The sequence below is a fragment of the Heteronotia binoei genome, chromosome 6, assembly GCF_032191835.1.
Source record: "Heteronotia binoei isolate CCM8104 ecotype False Entrance Well chromosome 6, APGP_CSIRO_Hbin_v1, whole genome shotgun sequence".
Taxonomy (NCBI): Eukaryota; Metazoa; Chordata; class Lepidosauria; order Squamata; family Gekkonidae; genus Heteronotia; species Heteronotia binoei.
Window position 1 is genome coordinate 101,651,554 of NC_083228.1, and position 21,275 is coordinate 101,672,828.

The following is a 21,275-nucleotide window of genomic DNA, read 5'->3' on the forward strand; positions in this document are numbered from 1 at the left end:
ACGGGCACGGGCCTTCTCTGTTATAGCCCCGTGCCTTTGGAATCAACTTCCGGAGGAAGTACGGGCCCTGCGGAATTTGGACCAATTCCGCAGGGCCTGTAAGACCATTCTTTTCAAGCAGGCTTTTGTAGACCTTGGTAGGATGGCTATTTAATCCAGCAACGATTTATCTAGTGACCCCTGCCATAATATAAGTACAGAATAACATCAGGAAGATCACCGCCGTTTAAACTATGGAACGACCCAGACAGTTGGAACTGGTTTTTAGATCGTCGTTTTAAATTAATGTATAATTTAAATGTTGTTTTAAATCACCTTATATTGTATATTGTATAATTTTATTGAACTGTTGTTAGCCGCCCTGAGCCTGCCTAGGCGGGGAGGGCGGGATATAAATAAAATTTATTATTATTATTATAAGCTCATTCATACCAAGGATAGCAAAATCTACAATGATACTTGATGTGATAACATTTTAATCAGATTGTCTACTGTTGCCTATGAGGAAATATGAAGTGTGCACATTCATGGTTTTTATCTTCATTCATGAGTATAGAAAATATGTGTGTAAAATGCCATCAAGTTGCAGCCAACTTATGGTGACCCTTGCAAGGGGCTTTAAAGGCAAGTGAAAAACAGAGGTGGTTTGCCGTTGCTTTCCTCTGCAGCCTTCCTTGATGGTTTTCTTTCCAGGTACCAACCCTGTTTAGCTTCTGAAATCTGACCAAGATTGGGCTACACCATGCTGCCTTCCCTCTCTTGTAAAAATATCTACACATTGGAGTCTGTGTTGTAGTCAGTTTATCTTAAAACTCCTAGCTCAGATTAAAATTTGTTACCTTAAATATTTTGTGGACTATGTTGCTTGGATCTATTCCTCTATAAAAAGTAAGTTGACTCATTTTTTTAGACAAGTGCAAGGAACTGGGATAAAGGAAAGACATGGAAATCTAAAGTGTTTGGGGTATTTTTCACCGTGCTTTTCATTAAGGATGGACATGTTTATTGCTTTAGTGTTCCTATTTAGACATGTTTATTGCTTTACCCCATTAAATCTAAACAAATGGTTGACCCTATGAATTTTGCTTGTTATGCTGTTTGGTCTTCGCATATGTCAAAACATCATCATTAAGTTGTATGCTTATTTGCTGTTACCTATGTAGAGCCATCCATCTCTATATATGAACTGTTAACCTCCATTCAAACATGCCTGAGGAAGTGTGCGTGAACACAAAAGCTCACACCTTGAATTAAACTATGCTGGTCTTAAAGGTGCCACTGGACTTGAAATTTGTTCAGCCCACAACTCTGTAAGGTTTCTGAAATTCTCAGAAAGTCCAAGTCTGCCGAGTCAACATTGTTCTAAGAACAATCAACAGAATATTAATTCAAAATCTGCAAAGAATTTTGTTATGTTTTATTTTCAGGGTATTGTGTGAGTTTTAACTGTAGCATGGATTTAATTGTAAAACACCAACAGGAATAAATAGTTGCATTTGCCAAAGTATTCCCTGCATGCAGCAGCAGTTTTCTTTGTTGCAAATGTTAAGATTATGGATCATAATTAAAAGATTAAAAACAGTGGGTATCAAAGAGGGTTTATTAGCTTTAGAAAAACAATGATCTCACCACTCCCAGCACGCACTCCCTGCTGCTATTCAGCCAGCTGGGGGAGGGGAAATGGTGCCAAAATAGGGGCACATTCCCCATGTGCCTGGAAGTGATATCAGCACATCACTAGGGGATGCTGGGAAAGTTTTGGCATTTAGGCAAAACCATACAGTTTTGCCCAGATGGCAGAGCATCCTCAATGCTACACCTATGTCACTTCTGGCATGCACAGGAAGCAATGTCAGCATGTTGCCAGCAAGAGCCTCCACCACCCAGTAAGTCCCATCCCCTACCAGTTGTCGGGGGAACCTAGCAGTACTACAAAAAGCAGAAGGCTTATTCTTTTAAGTTGGTTTCAGGAAGGTAGCTATGGTAGTCTCCAGCAGAAAAGTCAGATTTCAGTCTAGGACCTTACTCACCAACAAGCTTTTCAAGGTGTAAACCTCTGAGAATCAAAGCTTCCTTTATCAGATATCAGAAAGCTTATGCCTTGAAAACCCTGTTGGTCTCTAAGTTGCTATTCGAATCTGGCTTTTTCTTATCTTTCATCTTTCTGAGAAGGAACAATACTGCTTCAACCCTATGACCACTCAAGATACCTGTCACTACATTCCAGGAGGCAAGACTTCCTGACAGTCCAATAGTCAGATATAAAACTAATATAGGTCCTATTCTAAATGTATGAGTAGGTGTTATACCTTGCTTTTTGCTACCTTAAAGAGTCTCAAAGTGGCTTACATTCACTTAATAATTCCATAATTACATCACAATCTCCTATTCACTTCCTCTCCTCACAACAGGCACTTTATTGGGTAAGTGGGGCTGAGAGAGCTCTGAGACAACTGCTCTTGAAAGACCATCTCTGAGAGAACTATGACTGACCCAAGATCACCCAGCTGGCTGTATGTGGAAGAGTAGGGCATCAAACCTGATTCTCCAGATTAGAGTTCACTGCTCTTAACTACTACACCACAGCTGGCACTGGCTCTTTGTACTGCTCTGTTTTTCAATCTGATTTGTACTTACCGTATTTTTCGCTCCATAAGACGCACCTGAGTATAAGACGCACCTAGTTTTTAGAGCCGTTTGTGTGAATTTAGAGGCATTTGTGTGATTTTTTTGCAGTATTCGCTCCTTAAGACGCACACACTTTTCCCTCCACTTTTTTGGGGGGGAAAAGTGAGTCTTATGGTGCAAAAAATACTGTAAATAAATTTTAAATGTGGTGTTAAATGTGATGCGGGCTGAGGGTTCTGAGAGAACTTTGACTGGCCCAAGGTCACCCAGCAACCTTCCTGTAGAAATCCTGGAAAATCAGACCTGTTTGCTAGATTAGAGCCTGCCGCTTTTAACCACTGCACCACACTGGCGGAGTAGGGATCTGAGCCATGACCTTGCTGGACCAGCACTCTAAGGTAACAACATCATGCTGTATCAAGGGCAAGGATAAGAGAAGAGTAAGTGTGCGCATGTTTCACTGCAGCTGCATTTGTGGACTTTTTAAAATTAACATTGTTTGGAATCTTGAGTTTTGTTCACTTCTAACGATGTGTATACTTCAATGAAGGCACAGATGGTTACTCAAATACACATCTATAAATACCTCTAGCAAATGTCTGAGGTTTGTTGTGGATGCAAACTCCACACAATGTAAATGTTAGCTTTGTCCTAATTCTGCAAGATATTTAGAACACAAATTAAGGGAGCAGAACCCTAGTTCTCAAGACTATAAAGGTAAAGGTGCAAGTACTAGTCATTTTCGACTCTGGGGTGATGTTGCTTTCGTAACGTTTTCACGGCAGACTTTTTACAGGGTGGTTTGCCATTGCCTTCCCCAGTCATCTACACTTTCCCCACAGCAAGCTGGGTACTCATTTTACCATCCTCGGAAGGATGGAAGGCTAAGTCAACCTTGAGCCGGCTACCTGAACCAGCTTCCGCTGGGATCGAATTCAGGTCGTGAGCAGAGGGCTCTGACTGCAGTATGGCAGCTTTACCACTCTGCGCCATGGGGCTCTTTTTCTCAAGACTATGTCCATGAACTAATTATGGAATTATTTAGTGGATGTGATTAATAAAAGTATTTACAGAATCCTAAGTCTTTAATTTTCCTAAAACCTTCACTAAAGTGTAACTTTCTGATTTTTTTTTTAAATGTAACATCCCATTGCCTTCTTTGGATGCACATAATGGTTTTTGTTTTTTTTAAGATCTTGCTAAAATTCTTTAGTAGAATTATGTGATGCAAAAGAACCAGCTTTATGTTAGATGTCATATTGGGGAAAATATAGAATAGTGTATATTGAACGGAAACTCGGGCCACTGGAAATGGAACTTAATATATGTTCTTTCATTCTTCGTCCTGCAGACTCTGAATGTATTTACTCTGTTCAACAAAAAAATATATAACACTCATCTTGCTGACCTACTTATTAATGGCAATAAGATACATTTTATAGAACTGAAACAGTACTAAGCAAAAGCAAATCATGAAGCACTGCTGAGTTGTTAACTCTAGGTTAGGATTCCTGGAGATTTGGGGGTAGAGCCTGGGAAGGGCAAGATTTGGAGAAGGGAGGGACTTCAGCAGGGTACAATGCTATAGACCCCACCCTGCAAAGCAGTCATTTTCTCCAGGAGAGCTCAGTAGTTTGGAGATCAGCGGTAATTCTGGGAGATTTCCAGGCACCGCTTAGAGGTTGGCAACCTTAAGAACTGCACTTTTTAACCATTTCTCAAGCCATTCTCTCTGGCCTGGCATAAGAAACATCCAGTCTACTTTGGATCCTGAAAGTTCTCTGCAAACGCAAACCTACTCATTTCAGCTGGGCTTGTGCTGATCAGTTTAAAACATCAGGAAGAAATAAAAAAGCAAGAACATGAACATGGGTAGAAGGCTAAATCCAGTTCAGTTCACAAACAAAAGAGTAGCCGTGGTTCATATAGCAATTTAAAAAACCCCACAAAGCGCAATTGGACCTTAGGTCTAGTTCTCAGAACCAGCAGATGAGGAGGTAAAACTGTCTTTCAGCTGTCCTATTTCAGCCTGTACGTGAGGATTCACTTGACTGAACGGTTCGCCACCTGCTGCTCTGCTTAAATGCTTTAGTTTAGACTGAGAGTCAAGCATTGTATACTCATTTTATATTGTAGAAGCCAGATTTTAGAATTGTTACTTTTATATTATAGAATTCAGATTGTAGAGTTGTTACTAACCCAGAATTAAATGTGGGCACATCAAAGTAGCAGCCCCCACCTTTCTTCTTTCGCTTTTACTAACAGATGCAGGAATGTCTTCTTTGAAGATAAGACCTCCTGGAACTTGTTCCCAGGCCCAGCCAGGCCTGAACCCAGGATGTGCTAGTCGCAATATAGATAAGGAACCCAGCGTGTGAATTTCACACATGAATGTAGAATTGTTTATAGAACCTTTGATGTGCCATTTTAAAGCATGTATTCTAGTGCTACAAAGTATCAGTTCCAGTCTTCAGCTCGAATGAGCCACATGGATTATCAATAAACCTAACTTTGTTTCAAAATCCAAGGACTGGTTATTTTGAAATCTCATGCTTGACACTGAGGATCATAACAGGCCCATCAACCTGTGAGCTTCAAGGTTGAGCAGATATTTAAATCTAGGGTTTCCTGGTCTAAGACTTGCACTTCAACTATCACACAGCCCCGGCTCAGAAGTATGGATTTGCATAGCCCTTACATCTAACACCACTGGTAATTGTCCAATACTGTTAACTGGAATCAGATTATACATGAAAGTTGACATCTACCTTGAGGCTGATGTATAGGTTCCTGCAAAAATGAATGCCAAAACCAGTACTATCTGTGATAAACTTTTCTGGGACCTATAAGAGGGCTTTTTCAGCTGCTGTTCAAAACAGTGAAACTGCTTCTTGATTTGTGCCATCCTTGCAGGGCTTCTAGGGTAAAGTGAAGATATTATTATTTCAGAAGGCATTTGAAATTATATGAGCGAGAGAATAGTAACTGTCACTGAAGAAGAAGAGTTGGACCAATTCTGCATTAGCCTTTGTCCTGGTCTTGTTCTCAGCTCTCAAGTTTGTGTGGAGCTGAGAGAAAGCACAGAACACACAGCCCTTTTCCAGATATGCCAATGCAAAATCCAGAAAACAGAGTCACTGTGAGGAACCCTACCGAGAGGGGAGTAGGGTTGCCAGGTCTAACTCAGAAATAGCTGGTGACTTTGGGGGTGGAGTAAGTAGACCTTCCCATTCCCTAAAATAAATAAAGAAAAATATAGCAGTGCAGTTTCCCTGAATACAGTCTTCATTTCCTTAACCCCCAGCAGCTGCATTTCCCCTAAATGAAACTGAACACAAACACACTCACAAAGCAGCCAAAATAAAACAGTTTGCAATCTCACTGGGGCAATTTACTCACAGGCAGTGTTCCCTCTAAGCTGAGTTAGCGTGAGCTAGCTCACAGATTTTTAGCCTTCCACTCACAATTTTTTTATCTTAGCTCAGGAAGAATAACCCCAGAGTACACTAATTTATGCAGTAGCTCACAATTTTAATGCCAGTAGCTCACAAAGTAGAATTTTTGCTCACAAGACTCTGCAGCCAAGAGGGAACATTGCTCACAGTAATTGTTGGATGTAACCATCTGCTGTAAGTTCTTCAGTTCTTCAGACTAACACAGGGAATTCAAAGGTTCTAGTTTACCAGATAGATATTTAAATATTTATTTAAATATTTATTTACGGAAAAAGCCAGCATTCTAAACAAAACGTATATCTATATGTATCCATAAGAACTATCTGTAAAAACATGATAAAAGTCTTATGACATTATTAAAGTTGAGAAATATGCAGAAATGGCCATTAAGACAATCATATTCTGGCATTTTAAGCTACTAATAATTTTCTCATCCTAAAGGCATACCAACCAAATTTAGCTATTTTAAGAGTTTACTGTTTAATCTCTATTTTACTATGCAAAAGACTTCTGAAATGAATGTAAAACAAATGGAGGAACTGCACTGGTTTCCCTTCCTTTCTGTCAAGCATGCGGGTTCAATGACGAGTCGAAGTTGATACAAAGACTACATTTATTGATAGACCGATATTTTCAGTGTAACAGATTCTTGAGAGTGATGCTGCCAATACGTTGATACAATACTTTTAAGGCTTACTTCAAAAGGATTCCAAAGGGTGGGGGTGAGGGCTAGCTCTCACACATAAACTATCATAAATGTCTACATTTCCATAATGTTATCAGGACTCTGTCCTTGCTTTCCCCAGATGTGTCGCACTCCCTTTCAGGAATGTATGGGAAGGTGCTGATTACTTCTTCTCAACTTAGTTTCGTTTCTCACTACTTCTACTTTGTAAGCAATAAAGCAGGAAGGGGGAGGGAAAAGAATAACAAAGCTAGCAAAGCTTGGTCCTCCATGATACTTCACAGACCAGGGTTATGGAGGACCCTACAACAATCAATTATCAATGGAATTTCACCATGCTTGACACTTTCTCGCAGCTCACTGGGAACAGCCACACTGTTCTGCCAGCTCACTCCCCCCCCCCCCATTCAGCTTGTCTCCTACAGAGATTTTAAAGGCACATCCACCTTCCAAAAAGCAAGCCGTTTCCAAGCTTCTTCTAGCCTTCTGAGGTGGAAAGACACCTTGTGGCTGTTAGGGCAGGGCTTCCCCCACCAGTTAGCTGGCTGGCAGTAGGGAGGAGCCTGCAAAACCAGGGGATCCCCTGCTGGTACCTGGAACTGGCAAGCCTGGAAGGGAGGCAAGTGCTAAATGCAGAATTGGTCAAGGTTTTATACTTCACTCTTCACTACCCAAAGGAATCTCAGAGCAGTCTTCCCTTCAACAAACACCCTGTAAGGTAGGTGGGGTTGAAAGAGCTCTGCGAGAACTGTGACTGACCCAAGGTCACCCAGCTGACTGCATGTGGAGGAGTGAGGAATCAAACTCAGTTCTCCAGATTAGAGATCACTGCTCTTAACCACTACACTACAGCTAGCACTGGCTTTTTGTACTGCTTCTGTTGATTTGTAGAATGAAGCACATGGGAACAGTCACATCAGTAATTCCCAATGTACAAGTCTCTGGCAGCCACAACGTATTTTCAAAATGTATGAAAGAATTCCTACTTGTTATGTCAACACTCAGATTTCACTCAAACACAAGCTCGAAACACAAGTTAGAAATGCTAACTTACCCATGCTAAAACTGTCTTACACTCCCTTTATTAATGCTAAGCAGCCTGAACAGAGTGGAAGAGCATTCACCAACACATTACTAGTACTACCCCCAATCTAAAAACAAGTTTTAGGAAAAGTCAGTTATCCTAAATCTGTTTCTCTATCATGTATTAGATATAGAATATTGGGAACTACCCATAACACACATATGTTTGTAAATTACAGAGCAAACTCCTGTTTAAAAAAGATGTCCTTGGCTGTCCAGTGGGATTTCATGGGGGGGGGGTAGTTGAGTATTGTGTGTGTGTGTGTACATACATGTGAGCCTGGCAGCCATGGCTAACTTCTGGTGCTTGGACACTCAGAGAGGTGACTTGCTATTGCCTGCTTCTTTGTCCCAGCCCTGGTATTCCCTGGAGGTCTCCCATCCAAGTACTTGCCAGGGTTGGCCCTGCTTAGCTTCCAAGATTGGGCTTGCCAGGGCTATCCAGGTCATGGTGGAATTTCAAGGTTGAACCAGCTATCCATCAGCCACAAGCATCAGCCTACAGATGACTAAATCAAACTGCACACTACACATGAACACAAGCAACACATCTTTCCCCAGTGTGGTGGTGATAGTTTGTAGCCAATCTAATGATGGCAGATATGGCGCATAGATCATCAGTAAAACTTACCCAGCAAACCTTCCAAGAAAAACATTTGGATGAGTAGGGAGGAATATAACTCTATGCCAACTAATTCTATGCATCGTTTTTCACTAGTTTTAACTATTATGAATTATTCTGAGTCATAGCCCATGGGACCAAAATCTAAGAAACAAACTATGTTTATTATTGGTAACAGCTTTGACTATGCATATTGTAAGCAGCACAAGTTTAGAAGCAATCAGACCCTTTGAAAAACTGATATCAAATAAACAGATTGGAATGGTTTACAATCACATTATTAATTTACAGAATCTTTTGAAAGAAGTCCATGTACCAATATAGTCTAACATCAGTTGAAGTTGTAGAATCAACCAACTGCATTCTTTGTGCAATATGTAGCAGCCTTGATATTCTATTAGAAAACTCTTCTTCAGAGAATATGGCAGAGTAAAAAATGAAATCATTATTCAAATGGTGTATCACAGTTACAACATGTATGTAACGAAAAGAGTTGCCAGGATTCAGCCAGCAACCCTCAGCAGCATTTTGAATGTGGGGACTGCACACTAGTGTCACACTGGCATTCCTATTAAAAATGGAAGTGACATCATGGGATGTTCTATGGTTTGCAAAAACTGTGGTGAAATCCCAGAGTTTTGTGCACATCCTAGAGCATCCCATGAGATCACTTCCAGTTTTCATCAGAAGTAGTGACCCAGGATGGTGTAGTGGTTAAGAGCAGCAGGCTGTACTCTGGAGAACTTTGATTTCCCACTCCATATGAAGCCTGCTGGTTGACCTTGGGTCAGTCACAGTTCTCTCAGAACTCCTACCTCAGAAGGTGCCTGTAATGGGAAAAGGAATGGAAGGTGATTGTAGAACACTTTGAGACTCCTTAGGATAGAGAAAAGAGGGGTATAAAAACCAAATCTTCTTCTTCTAGTGTCACATGCCAGCACAAAGCTCCACAATTTGCAACCATTTTCTTGTGCTGGCTTTTCAGGTGCTGGTGGGCAATGCTGAGATTTGTTGAGAGGTATCCAGGTGACCTGACAAGCCCAGTATCAAATAATTCCTCATGTGCTAAAACATGAAAAAAGAACATAGAAAAACACAGAGCTAGATATCCATAACCTGATAAACATCAATGAGAGGTCCTCAGAATTTGATTTGCCAAATAAAGTATGGAAGACGGCTAATAGAATATGAATAGGCTTTGGCAGTTGTGCAGACCTGTTGTTTAAATTGGACAAAATATTAGGACCTGAATGTGATTGTGGTGCAGCCCACCAAACTATTTTCCATCTCTAACAGGAATGTAAGTGACATGCTTTCCAGGGAGATGTGATAGAGCTCTTTGAACGTTCCTCAGCTGCAACTGAGCAGACTGAAAATCTAGATATTAGTATTTAGGGCGATTGCCCAGTCTGTCTGCATAACTGCTATATCTGCTTGGTTACATATTTTATATTATTGTATACTTCCTGAATGTAACTCTGCTATATGATAAATAAATACAGCTAAATTCAAATAAGCCATCGTAACACAGAACATAAACTATCTCTGTAGAATAACAAGGGATTTAAAAAGGCATTGCTATTTTCATTTTTAGACATGACAATTGCTGAAATCATTCACTGAGACCAGAGGTCATTAAAAATGCAACTAAGACAAGACAGAACACAACTGAACATCTGCCTCTAATTTGCACTTTGAAGATACATGTGCTCCAAGGCAAATGAGATATTGTTTCTATTGCCACCTGCAGTTCTGGTCCTAAACTATAAAGTCAGTTTTCAAACATTAGGACCAATTTCGCACTCACCTTACTCCATCCTCACGTCCGTCTTCTCTGCATGGTGTCCTCCCGATTTCCCATTTGTGTCGGGGCTGCACCAAACATCATGGTTTTCGTGCAGCAAACAGAAACCACTAAAAATCAGTTTCCGTTTGCTACGTGAAAACTGCGATGTTTGCTGCAGCCCTAACGCAAATAGTGAGAAATCGGGAGGACGCCACGCGGAGAAGATGGATGTGAGGGCAGAGAAAGGTGAGTATGAAATTGGTCATAGCCTACTATAATTTTGATTCTATAGGCAATTATCCCTGAAAACTAGCCTCTTATAATTTCCCGATTATTTGGAAAATATCCCCTAGCAATTCTGCTACACTGAAAATAATGTTATTCACCACAGATACAGGGCAGCGATATTGTGACACTCCCCTACACACCTAATCTATTATAACCTGCATGACAAGTAACTCTTTCCATCTCCTGGAGAGGAGGTGGCTGAGAGGTGATATGATGACCATCTTCAAGTACATGAAGGGCTGTCATAAAGAGGATGGTGTGGAATTGTTTTCTGTGGCCCCAGAAGGTAGGACCAGAACCAATGGGTTGAAATTAAATCAAAAGAGTTTCCAGCTCAACATTAGGAAGAATTTCCTCAGTGGAACAGGCTTCCTCGGGAGGTGGTGGGCTCTCCTTCCTTGGAGGTTTTTAAACAGAGGCTAGATGGCCATCTGACAGCGATGGAGATCCTGTGAATTTGGGATAGGTATTTGTGGGTTTCCTGCATTGTGCAGGGAGGTGGGTTTGGACTAGATGACCCTGGAGGTCTCTTCCAACTCTATGATTCTAGTCTATGATTCTTTGTAAGGGAATCTTTTTCCAGTCTGGAATACCTCCTCTTAGATCCTAGGAGTTGGAGTAGACTCATGGGTGAGGAGGTACTCTGCACATACTTTTCTCCTTTAATCATCACTAAATGCGGGCACAGAAAACAGGTACAGATTACAACCTCAATCGGCTTGATGCAAATTAAGCCCTGGCTAGTGAAATCATTCCATGAGCCAAAAAAAGTGTTCTTAGTATCATCTATTCATTTATACTTTGTTCCTATTTTAGTAAGGGATACAGGAGGAAAGCAACTCTACTGGGCGGACACAACTTGTAATCCAGCATTCTAAACAGCCTATCAACCATGTATTTGACCTCCAGATACGTGATAGTTCAACTGTTTTTGCTGCCCTGGCAAGCAATTAAAAGCAAGTTTACTGAGCCCTTGGAAGATTGACACACATGGCTAGAAGCTTGCATTCAGCTTTGGAATTACAGGTTTTATAGGCTTGCTATACACAGATTGTTAAACAAAATCATACACAGTTTCTCCAGGGTACAACTGAAATGCAGCAAACTTGTTTTCCGTAATTATTTTACATTTCCCAGGCAAGCAGTAAGAACAGGTTGATGGAGCCTTTGGTGGCCTGATATATGTCAGTGATTTGAAAAAAATGCACTCATTTTCTCTATTAGACAACTCAAACGTGGCAAACATGCTTACACTGTTACACTGCATGATAACATCTGAGGTGCCATCCTAATCACAGTTCCATGCAGAAAGGTGGGTCTGGCTTATGCACAGCAATAGGCAGGAAGAAGGTCCATATTAATATCACCATGTTTCAGGGGAGGCCAGTGCGGAAGTACTGTTCCCCTTCCCCTCAAAATCACAACAAATTCCTGCCTGAGAGTCAAATTAGATGTTACATATTTTAGAGTCAAGTATGGGTTTTCCAGGCTTGACTTACTTTCCTCCTGCAGCCACTGAGCAGCTGTGGAGACTCTTGTTTAAAATAAAGGAAAACCCGACTGAGCTGGAAACTATGACCCAAAGGGTGATTAACATATGGAATTCACTGCCACAGGAGGTGGTGGCGGCCACAAGCATAGCCACCTTCAAGAGGGGCTTAGATAAAAATATGGAGCAGAGGTCCATCAGTGGCTATTAGCCACAGTGTGTGTGTATATATATAAATTTTTTTGCCACTGTGTGACACAGAGTGTTGGACTGGATGGGCCATTGGCCTGATCCAACATGGCTTCTCTTATGTTCTTATGTTATGACATGGGGAAAGGAGGGGCCCTTGCCTTCCCCTTTATGACTTTTCCCTGCATGAAATGATACTTAGGGGGAATTATTTTCCCTTTTTGGGCTGCTCCATATTCACAGAATGCTACGTGTGGCACATACCCTCCCAAGCTATTTGAAGTCGGAAGAGGCAAGAGTACCTCCTCACTCTATGTAACACTTCTCACCTCAACTGGATTCTCCTTTATTTTTAAACAGACAGCCCCAGCAGTTGCTGTGTGGCTGCTGAGAGAGGGTAATGAATGAAGGCACTTTTTTAAAGAAAGTAGTTTGGCTGTGTCACATTTGAACAGGGACCCCAAAGCTAATACCTTTAGACAATACACATTATCAACCTATTATCAGCTCTTACATGTTACCTGTCCCTCTTGCCTGTCTGGCCCTGCTCCAGAAAAACCACAAGGCTCAACAAGGCATGAGTATTTGCACATGGTTGGCACACACCACTTCATATTCAGTATCTCCCCATTCACAAGTAGACAGATCCAAGTGAGCAGCTGTGTTGGTCTACTTTGTTCTACTGCTTCAGGAATCAAGTTGCACCTTTAAGACCAACAAAGTTTTATTCAGCATGTAAGCTTTCATGTGTGCACACGAAAGCTTACATTCTAAATAAAACTTTGTTGGTCTTAAAGGTGCACTTCACTCCTACTTTGTTCCCCATTCACAAGTGATCATTGCCATGTATGGCAACAGTACCTGTGACGGACTCAGGCCCTTAGCCTAAGTAGCTGAGAAACAGGCTTACAGCGATTGGCTGGAACATTGCCCGAGCAATGGAAAAGTATCCTTTTGAGGTTTGCTCAGCAGAAAATCACCTCAGGATTTTTAGTTTTAGCCCAGGGGTCTTTGAGAGAAGTCTTCAGAATACCAGTCTGAAGTGAAGACAGTGGGCTTAGACCGGGCAGTTGTAAAACCAACTAGACAAAGGGCTGAGAGCGGCCAGAGTGGCTGAGCTCCTTGTGGCAGACAGAGCTGAGTGGACTCTGTCTGGAAAAGGGAGTTTTCAGACGGTTTGAAACTCTGAGGGAGATTTTGCCAGCACATCAGGCAATCTCCAAGTACAAACTAGATCACACAATTATACACTGAGGGGAGAACTGGATTCTGGGGGTCAGCAGAGGTACCCAAGACTCAGCCCAGAAGACTAGCTGTGGGGCTGAGACACATTGGAATTGAGGGGTGCGAGTCCTGGAAGATAGCTAGTGTGAAAGGGTCTGTGAGGGAGAATACTGACACCAGTCAGGAGTTCTCTATGTCGGTGTGGAAGAGTGATTGAAGTTTGTTATTTATATGATTTGGCACTGTCTAAGTTAGGGTAAAACATCTGAAGAAACAGCATTCTGAGTGCTTAGAATGCACAGACAGCCTGTGTGAAGTAGAATCTAGTGGGACCCTGAAACCTGCCTGGTTTATTGTTTATTTTAACGATCTTCTGCCAAAGTCTTGTTATATTTTTACCTCAGCCTGAAAAAGTCTCTACTCTCTGTAATTATTTTATTCTTCCAACCACCTGCCAACTGATTTGCCTTTTAAAATTGAACAGTTATAATCAATATTATTTAATCCCCCTCCTTGCCTTTTGTTACCTAATAAATATTTTGTGGTTGTTAACGTTAAAACTGTCTGGTGCCAATTATTAAGAGTTCTGATAGGATTTCTGGGAGTGTTACTGAGGGACTGAGGGAAGGTGACCAGGGAGAAATTTACAGTGGTCACCCTCCCGAGTAAAGCCTCTGGCTGGGCTCCCTCACAGTACCAATCTCGGGAAATTCCCACAAGAAGGGATTTGGTGGGAAAAATTCTGGAAACAGTTGAGCTGGATTTTTTGTCCCAGCTGATGGCTGGGAAATCTAAGGAAGAAGCAAGAAAATATTGGATGAAATTTTATGCCTGGCTAGATACTCAAGACTTTTAAGATTCTTTGGTGTGAACTTTTATCTCTTTTTTTCCTATACACTGTACTATATGATAGCCTATACTGGATTTGTCAAAATCAATAGACATTATAACTAAAAGATTTATAACAAAATACTATAACGTTTATGATATATAGTTTAGATATCAGCCTGAAGGCCACCCCCACCAGCAATTCAAATTGCATGGGAAGAGTGGCAGCCACTGCCCTTCCCACATGATTTAAAGAACCCGCCGACCAGCTGGTCAGTGGGCTCTTTAAATGGAGGGGAAGGCTGGCCCAGCTGCTTCCACTGGTGCTCCATGTGATTGGAAGAGTGCCCAGCAGCAGGCGCTGGCCTTCTGAACAATTTAAAGGCCCCACCAATCAGCTGATCGACAGGACCTTAGCTGGGCATGGGAAGGGCAGCGGGTGCTTCTGGGCACCCTCCTGCACAATTTAAATTGTCTGGGAGGGAGGGGGTGGCCCCCACCCTCCCAGCCTAGGGCACCGGCCCTGGATGTGTGTGTGCACTTGTGAAAATAATTATCTTTCATTCTCATCTTCAGCTCCTTAACTATAGTAGAGTATGTGCCCACTTAAAACGAAAAAAATATCCAAAGTAGCTGAAAAAGAAAAATAATACTTCCCTTTAAAGTCCCTGATTCATAGAGAATAGGTTCATCAATGGCTACTATCCAGTGATCCAAGAAAACCACCATAGGTAGATACAGCAAAACTCTAATACCAGTGGTAGGAGGCAACATCTATACCATTTGTATAACTCCAGGGCAACAGGCTGGCCACTATGTAAGAACATAAGAACCTTTGGTGGCCTGATATATGTCAGCGATTTGAAAAAATGCACTCATTCCTTTGTCTGAAGAAGTGTGCTTTTAGTACATGAAAGCTTACGTTCTGAATAAAACTTTGTTGGTCTTAAGGGTGCTGCTTGACTCCTGCTTTGTTCTACACTAGCCTATGTTCCTCTGGAGGTCCAACAAGAGGGCACAGAGGCCGAGGCCTTTCCCTGATGTTGCCTCTTGGCTATGGGATTCAGAGGTTTAGTGCCTCTGAATGTGGAAGTTCCCCTCAGTCACTATGGCTAGTAACCACCGATAGAACTATCCTATATGAATCTGTCCCTTTTAAAGCTGTCCATGCCTGTGGTCATCACTACATCCTCAGGCAGCGAATTCCACATTTTAATCACTTGTGGTATAAAGAAATATTTCCTTCTCTGAAACAGAATACTGGACTGAATGTACCAGTAGTCCAAACCAGCAGAGCTCTTCTTATGATCCCATGTTTAGTTTCACCATTAGTCAGTTCCTTTTCCTATGCCCCATATCAATGAATAATTTGGATGGGTTGCTTGCTTGTGGGTTTCTTGTTATTCTCATTGTAAATATAAATCTAATTCAACTAGACTCATAAAATATCTAAATTACAGATCTAGCAAATTTTAAAATAGAGGACTTACTTAAATTACAGTAATGACAACAGAACGGAAAATGCCAGCCTATTTAACATCCATTGGCCCTCAAACACATGATCGATGGCTAGATTTACCTCCTTGGTCCTAACAAAAGACCACTCATTTTTACCTCTGATTAATCAATTTCATAAAAAAATTGCTTTCATAGCTCATGTTGTGAAAAAGGAACTAACAACACTACATCATTACATTTGATTTATGAGGTGCTATCCAAAGGGCCATTTACCAGAGCTTGCAAAGCAAAGAAATTTACATTGTAATCCAAGACAGAGTTATTCCAGTTTCAATTTACTGAAATGAATGGACTTAGCTTGGAGTAAACACTGCACAGGATAGCACTGCAAACGGCAGTTTAGCCATAACTTCTTTACACCTGGATGTCTGCTGATGGAAGACTATTATTTTTACTAGAACGGCTAGTTACAAAATTGTTGATGTACCTTCATAAATTCTAGTTAAATACTGCCGACAAGTCGCTGTTAACACTGCGTGTATTGTAAATCCATCTTATCCGAACCAACCTAGGGCTTGCAGGTGCAATTCACCTCCCAGTGGTGCACACTAGTCAGCATCCTACATTTCTTTCAGGATACAGCATTTGACACTTGGTCCTCCTTACATTCTTCTGGCAATACTGCACTAATGCTAGAAGGTGGGGTCTTACCGAGGTGAATAGGATTGTGTTTAACATTGGCTTCTGCCCCTCAGTCCCCATAAACAACTAATTGCATCATGCAGCATTGCATCACAATACTGACTGACTGTTTGGACTAGAACATCTTCTGTTTCTTCTATTACTGAACCTTGGTGCAAATCTGAGACATCTCTCTGCATCTATGCAATGCCATGAGTAGTGACACTACATATGATCTGACTTTTTGCCTTTCATGATAACCTGTTAACATCCTTTAGTTAAGGACAACAGCTTCCAGAGACAATAGAGAGCCAGTTTGGTGTAGTGGGTAAGAGTGTGGGCTCTAATCTGGGAGATCCAGGTTTGATTCCCCACTCCTCCACAGGCAGCTGCTGATGTGACTTTGAGTCAGTCATAACTCTCTCAGAGCTGTTTCCTTAAGAAGAGATCTCTAGGAGCTCTCTCAGCCCACCTACTTCACAGGGTGTCTGTTGTGGGGAGGGCAAGAGGAAGGGTATAAATCCAATCTCTTCTTCTTCACTTCACTGTGCAACTGGGTGTCAGTTATCCCAAACTGAACAGATAGGCAAGCATTTGTAGTATCATGGTCTGTGACCCTGTGAAGGGGAAACAGTTTATGCACCTCATGCTGTACATTTATTGGTTGCTGCAGCAAATCTTAGAATCTGGGCATAACTCATTTAAACCCTAATACTGCAACTCCATTGATCTGTGGATCCAGCAAAATTTTTTTCACCAATACCCTTGAGGAGGTATTCACTGTAAGAGACATTAAGTCTTCATAGGTCTCTGTTTATAAAATCAGTTGTAACACTTCTGCTTTCAAAGTTTATATTGCAATTAGATCTTTTCCAGGACAGGAGGAGCAAATCAATGGAATCTTGAGCAGATTTCTACCACTTTAAATCCATAGGACTACCTGGTAAATTACAGGGTTTCCCCTCATGAGAGCAAGTACAGAAAATTATATAACTCAGATTTCAATGCTGATAAAAGTTTGCACGTAGAACTATGTTACAAAGAAGACATGTATAAGCAAAGCAAAATTGCAAGAGCCTGATAAAAAAAAATGCTATTTAAGTCACCAGTGACTTTAAAGGGATTAGTGTACACTGATGTTAAACATATTTAGGGACATTAAACATATTTAGAGGGATTTGAATCCATGTAGTAAATTTATGTGCCAAGTTAGCGTAAAGCCAAAAAGTATGGCTTACTAAATTTGAATCAAGTTCTTCACAGTTTGAACAGAAGTAGTTAAACATTCACATTGTTTTTGAAGTGTATTTGTTGTACAGTTGATACACACAAGAGTCATAATGCATGATGGGAATGATTTGAAAGATAAGTACACTAACAGAAAAAACATGTATGTGCACCAGTGAGCTGATAACTGCTCAGAGTCATTCTACCATGTGTAATGTGTGAAGGAACCTGAAAGAGGGAGAAAGGTTATCTGTCCTGATGATGTATCCTATCAACAGGACAAGCAAATCATGGTAACAATGACACTTCCTTTCAAATCCATGAAAGCAAAATTTGTTTAGGATCTCCTAGACACTTCTCATTGTTTTCTCACTATTCGTTTTTGTGGTAAAGTTAATTCTAATTCTCCGAATTATTTCTAAAGAAAAGACTTATGGATAATGAGTGAACACAAATTGAAATTTCTTCATTTAAACCCCACTTTTGTTCCCTATGTGTACTCAAAGTGGCTTCTCAAAGCGGTTTCTCTTCTATTTTATCCTCACAACAACCCTGAGAGGTAGGTTAGACTGTTTGTGACACTGGTCCCAAGGACACCCAGCAAGCTTCCATGGCAAAGTAGGGGTTTGAACCTGGAGCTCCCAGATCCTAGTCCCATGCTCTAACCACTACATGAAAGTGACACTCCAATGCCTTTGTTGTCAAAGATGAAAGCTAAACCACACTGAAAAGCAAAGTGATTGGGGAAGTCTTCAACAGCTACATTTCTTGCTCCCCTTATCAGTTTTGCACACATAGTGGAAACCAACTTGAACTTATATGTTCTTCTGTTCAGACATGAGACACATTTTGTGGAGGGCAGACAGTGTCCTGTATTTACCTCCTGTTCAATGAATTATGATGTATATGAATGAGATAGATGCTGATCATTAAGAAGGAATGAAGGGTCTCAAAATGTGTTTATTTTTAACTGTTTCTCAAAGACACAACTTAACCTCATATAATGATTTTCAGGTTTGATAAGCTGTGTTATCAGAGAGGAAGGGAAATGAAACTATTGCTTTAGAATGCCATAAAGCCATCACTCTTTGTAGTGCTTACAATGTGTGTATATAGGTCAGATAGAGATGGATGTAGGCCACTCCAAAAATATGCATGCCCACTGTGTTAAACAAAAACACATGACAGATACATTCAATAACAGGTTAATGTTTCAGAATTCCTCCCTCCTCTCCTGAAACAATTTACACAAAATATTGCTGGATAAGAATAGGATATTGTAAAAAAAAAATAAAAATCACAATTTTTTTGGTGGAAATGTCTTGCATAATCATCAGAAGGAACTTCTATAATGTTGACTTTAAAATATGGTTTGCTTGAACCAGCTCCATTTTCAACAACCCATGAGAAACCATTGAAAGCTGTAAATCTCTATGAACAACATCCTGCTGCTATGCCCTTCACACTTAAAAGGAATGTGTGTGGTACAAGAACTTAAGGCTACCAAGTCCTAAGGAAGCAAGACGACTCATTTAAGAGATATCATGGCTCATTCTCTATAAAAATAAAAAGACAACGAATCGTGATAGTATGCTATACATTCCAGTTAGGGAAATGTCAGCTGCACATTTGTGATGTCCTACTTCAAAGCCATTGGAGAATCTGATAACATTTCATTTGTGTCCTTGCCTACTTAATTTTACAGCAGGGCTCATGAATGTACATCACAATTAGGCAAGCATCCTGAAAATTTATGATTCAGGACGAAGACAAAACCCCCTCCCCCAGACATTCATTTAAACAATTTGCTAGAAGATCAAACAACATCACAGAACGCAAGTTCCATATAATAGCTTAGCCATTTCCAGGAGTGCTCACCCTCCTAATAGATTATGACACATCCGCCCCCCGCAAAAAAAGCATTACATGTAACAACTACAGGCTTGCTTTGCTGAACTGTTCCGCTTAACCTGCTGCCCCTTCTCCATTTCCACGTGTTTTGCGGTGAATAATTACATTTTTCCAAGATCCTCTACAACGCAGCTTCCTGTCATCCTCACCTCATGTCTAGGTAGTAGGATAAATTAACAGATTTATGAAGTCACATTTCCCTGGAATCATCTGGTACGGTTTTTTTTTTAAAAAAAATATTCTTCGGAAGGAGAAATAGAACATGACTGGTCGGGCGTAAAAATCCCCTTCCCGTTGAAGAGCCGCCTTCTTAGCGTTGGCAAAGGAAAGAGCGAGGTCGGTATTAGCTAGCTTTTTAACTAAGAAGATGGCCGATCCTTTAAATACACCACCTTTCTCTTCCTTAAATCACATTCCCATTCACTGTTCCAATGCTCTCTCCCTCCCGTCGCCGTCCCCCCAATACACGGAAACCTTACCGTCCCCCCTTTTTCGCGTGTTTCCCCCACCGATCTCCGAAAACCTGACGAGCAGCAAAGTACCCTTTCATAAAGTCTGAAGCACTCGAAGACTTCCACGGGGGATTGAGGAGGTGGGAGAAGCCAAACCCCAAGTCCCCTCCGCCTGGGCTGATGGACAGGAATCGAGCACGCGAGGCAGGCGAGCCTCCTCCAGGGAGGAGTTGTCAGCTGCTCGGAACAGAGAAGTGGGCAGCAGGGGCAGAAGCCGCATCCTTGAACTCCCGCAGCCCCCCTCGGCTACTCTCAGGGACTGGCAGTCCGAAGCCGAAGCAAGGAATCCGGCAAAGATGAGCGAGTGGGAGGAAAGCGCAAGGGGAAAACAGAGCAGCCAGGTTCTTACCTCGAAGGAACCCTCAGCAGGGAATTCGCAGCCATGGCAGGAGGGGAAGCGCTGCTGCAGCAGGAGACAGAAAGAGCCAACTCGGCGCGCCACTAGTTTTTGTGTTCCACTTCCAGCTGCTTGGCTTTTAGTACACCTCCTCCCTCCAGTCCTGCCCTCTGCAGCCTCCTCCTCCTCTTCAGATCCGCCCGCTGCCCCCTAAATCGGAGGAGGAATCTGGCGGAATCACGTGGGGGTCGCCAACTTCTGGCTGCAGGATCCAAGGGCAGAACGCGCCATGAAGCAGAGAGTAAGGAGTGGTACACAAAGTTTGGTCCTCCTAAGATATTCTTGGTCACGCGTTCCTTTAAATTCATAGGATTTTGCTCCTTTGTTGAAAATGAGCAGATCAAAAACAAAACAAGTCTAAGGAGAGTTGTATTTGGGAGCCCAATCCTGAATAATTTGGCCTACAAAATTGAAGGGAATTACTTTTAAATGAATCCAAGCCTAGGCAAATACATTTGGGAAGAGTCCCCTTCCCAAGTGAGCTCAGTGGAACATACAAAACCTAAGCAGGTGTCTTGGGAAGTAAGTTCTGTTTTATTCAATATGGCATATTCTTTGGATTGCAACTTTACTTGTCGTTCAGCATGCTGGATCAGGTAGGCTGTATATTGATAATAGCTGTTTTATCATAGGACTATGCTGAATATTATGCTTTCTCAACAGAAGATTGAAAATATCTACCAGTGGTGGACTCAGAAAGCCCCAAAGCTTTTTCACAGTGGTGCAAAAAAGAAAGAAAGAAATTCTTATTTCTTTCCTTGGCCTCCAGTATGGCCTCCAACATAAGGAATTCCTGTAATCAAGACATATTA

General features: G+C 41.5%; 1 protein-coding gene across 1 annotated transcript in view; it reads right to left on the reverse strand.

Moving 5' to 3' along the window:
- The window catches only part of SPHKAP (SPHK1 interactor, AKAP domain containing), a 123,056-nt gene extending 102,526 nt beyond the window's left edge, over positions 1-20,530 (reverse strand). Inside the window, exon 1 of the mRNA XM_060242250.1 lies at positions 20,416-20,530. Coding sequence (XP_060098233.1) covers positions 20,416-20,450 — 35 coding nt within the window. The 5' untranslated portion in view covers positions 20,451-20,530. The remainder of the gene's footprint in view (positions 1-20,415) is intronic.
- Between the last annotated feature and the right edge of the window lie 745 nt (positions 20,531-21,275).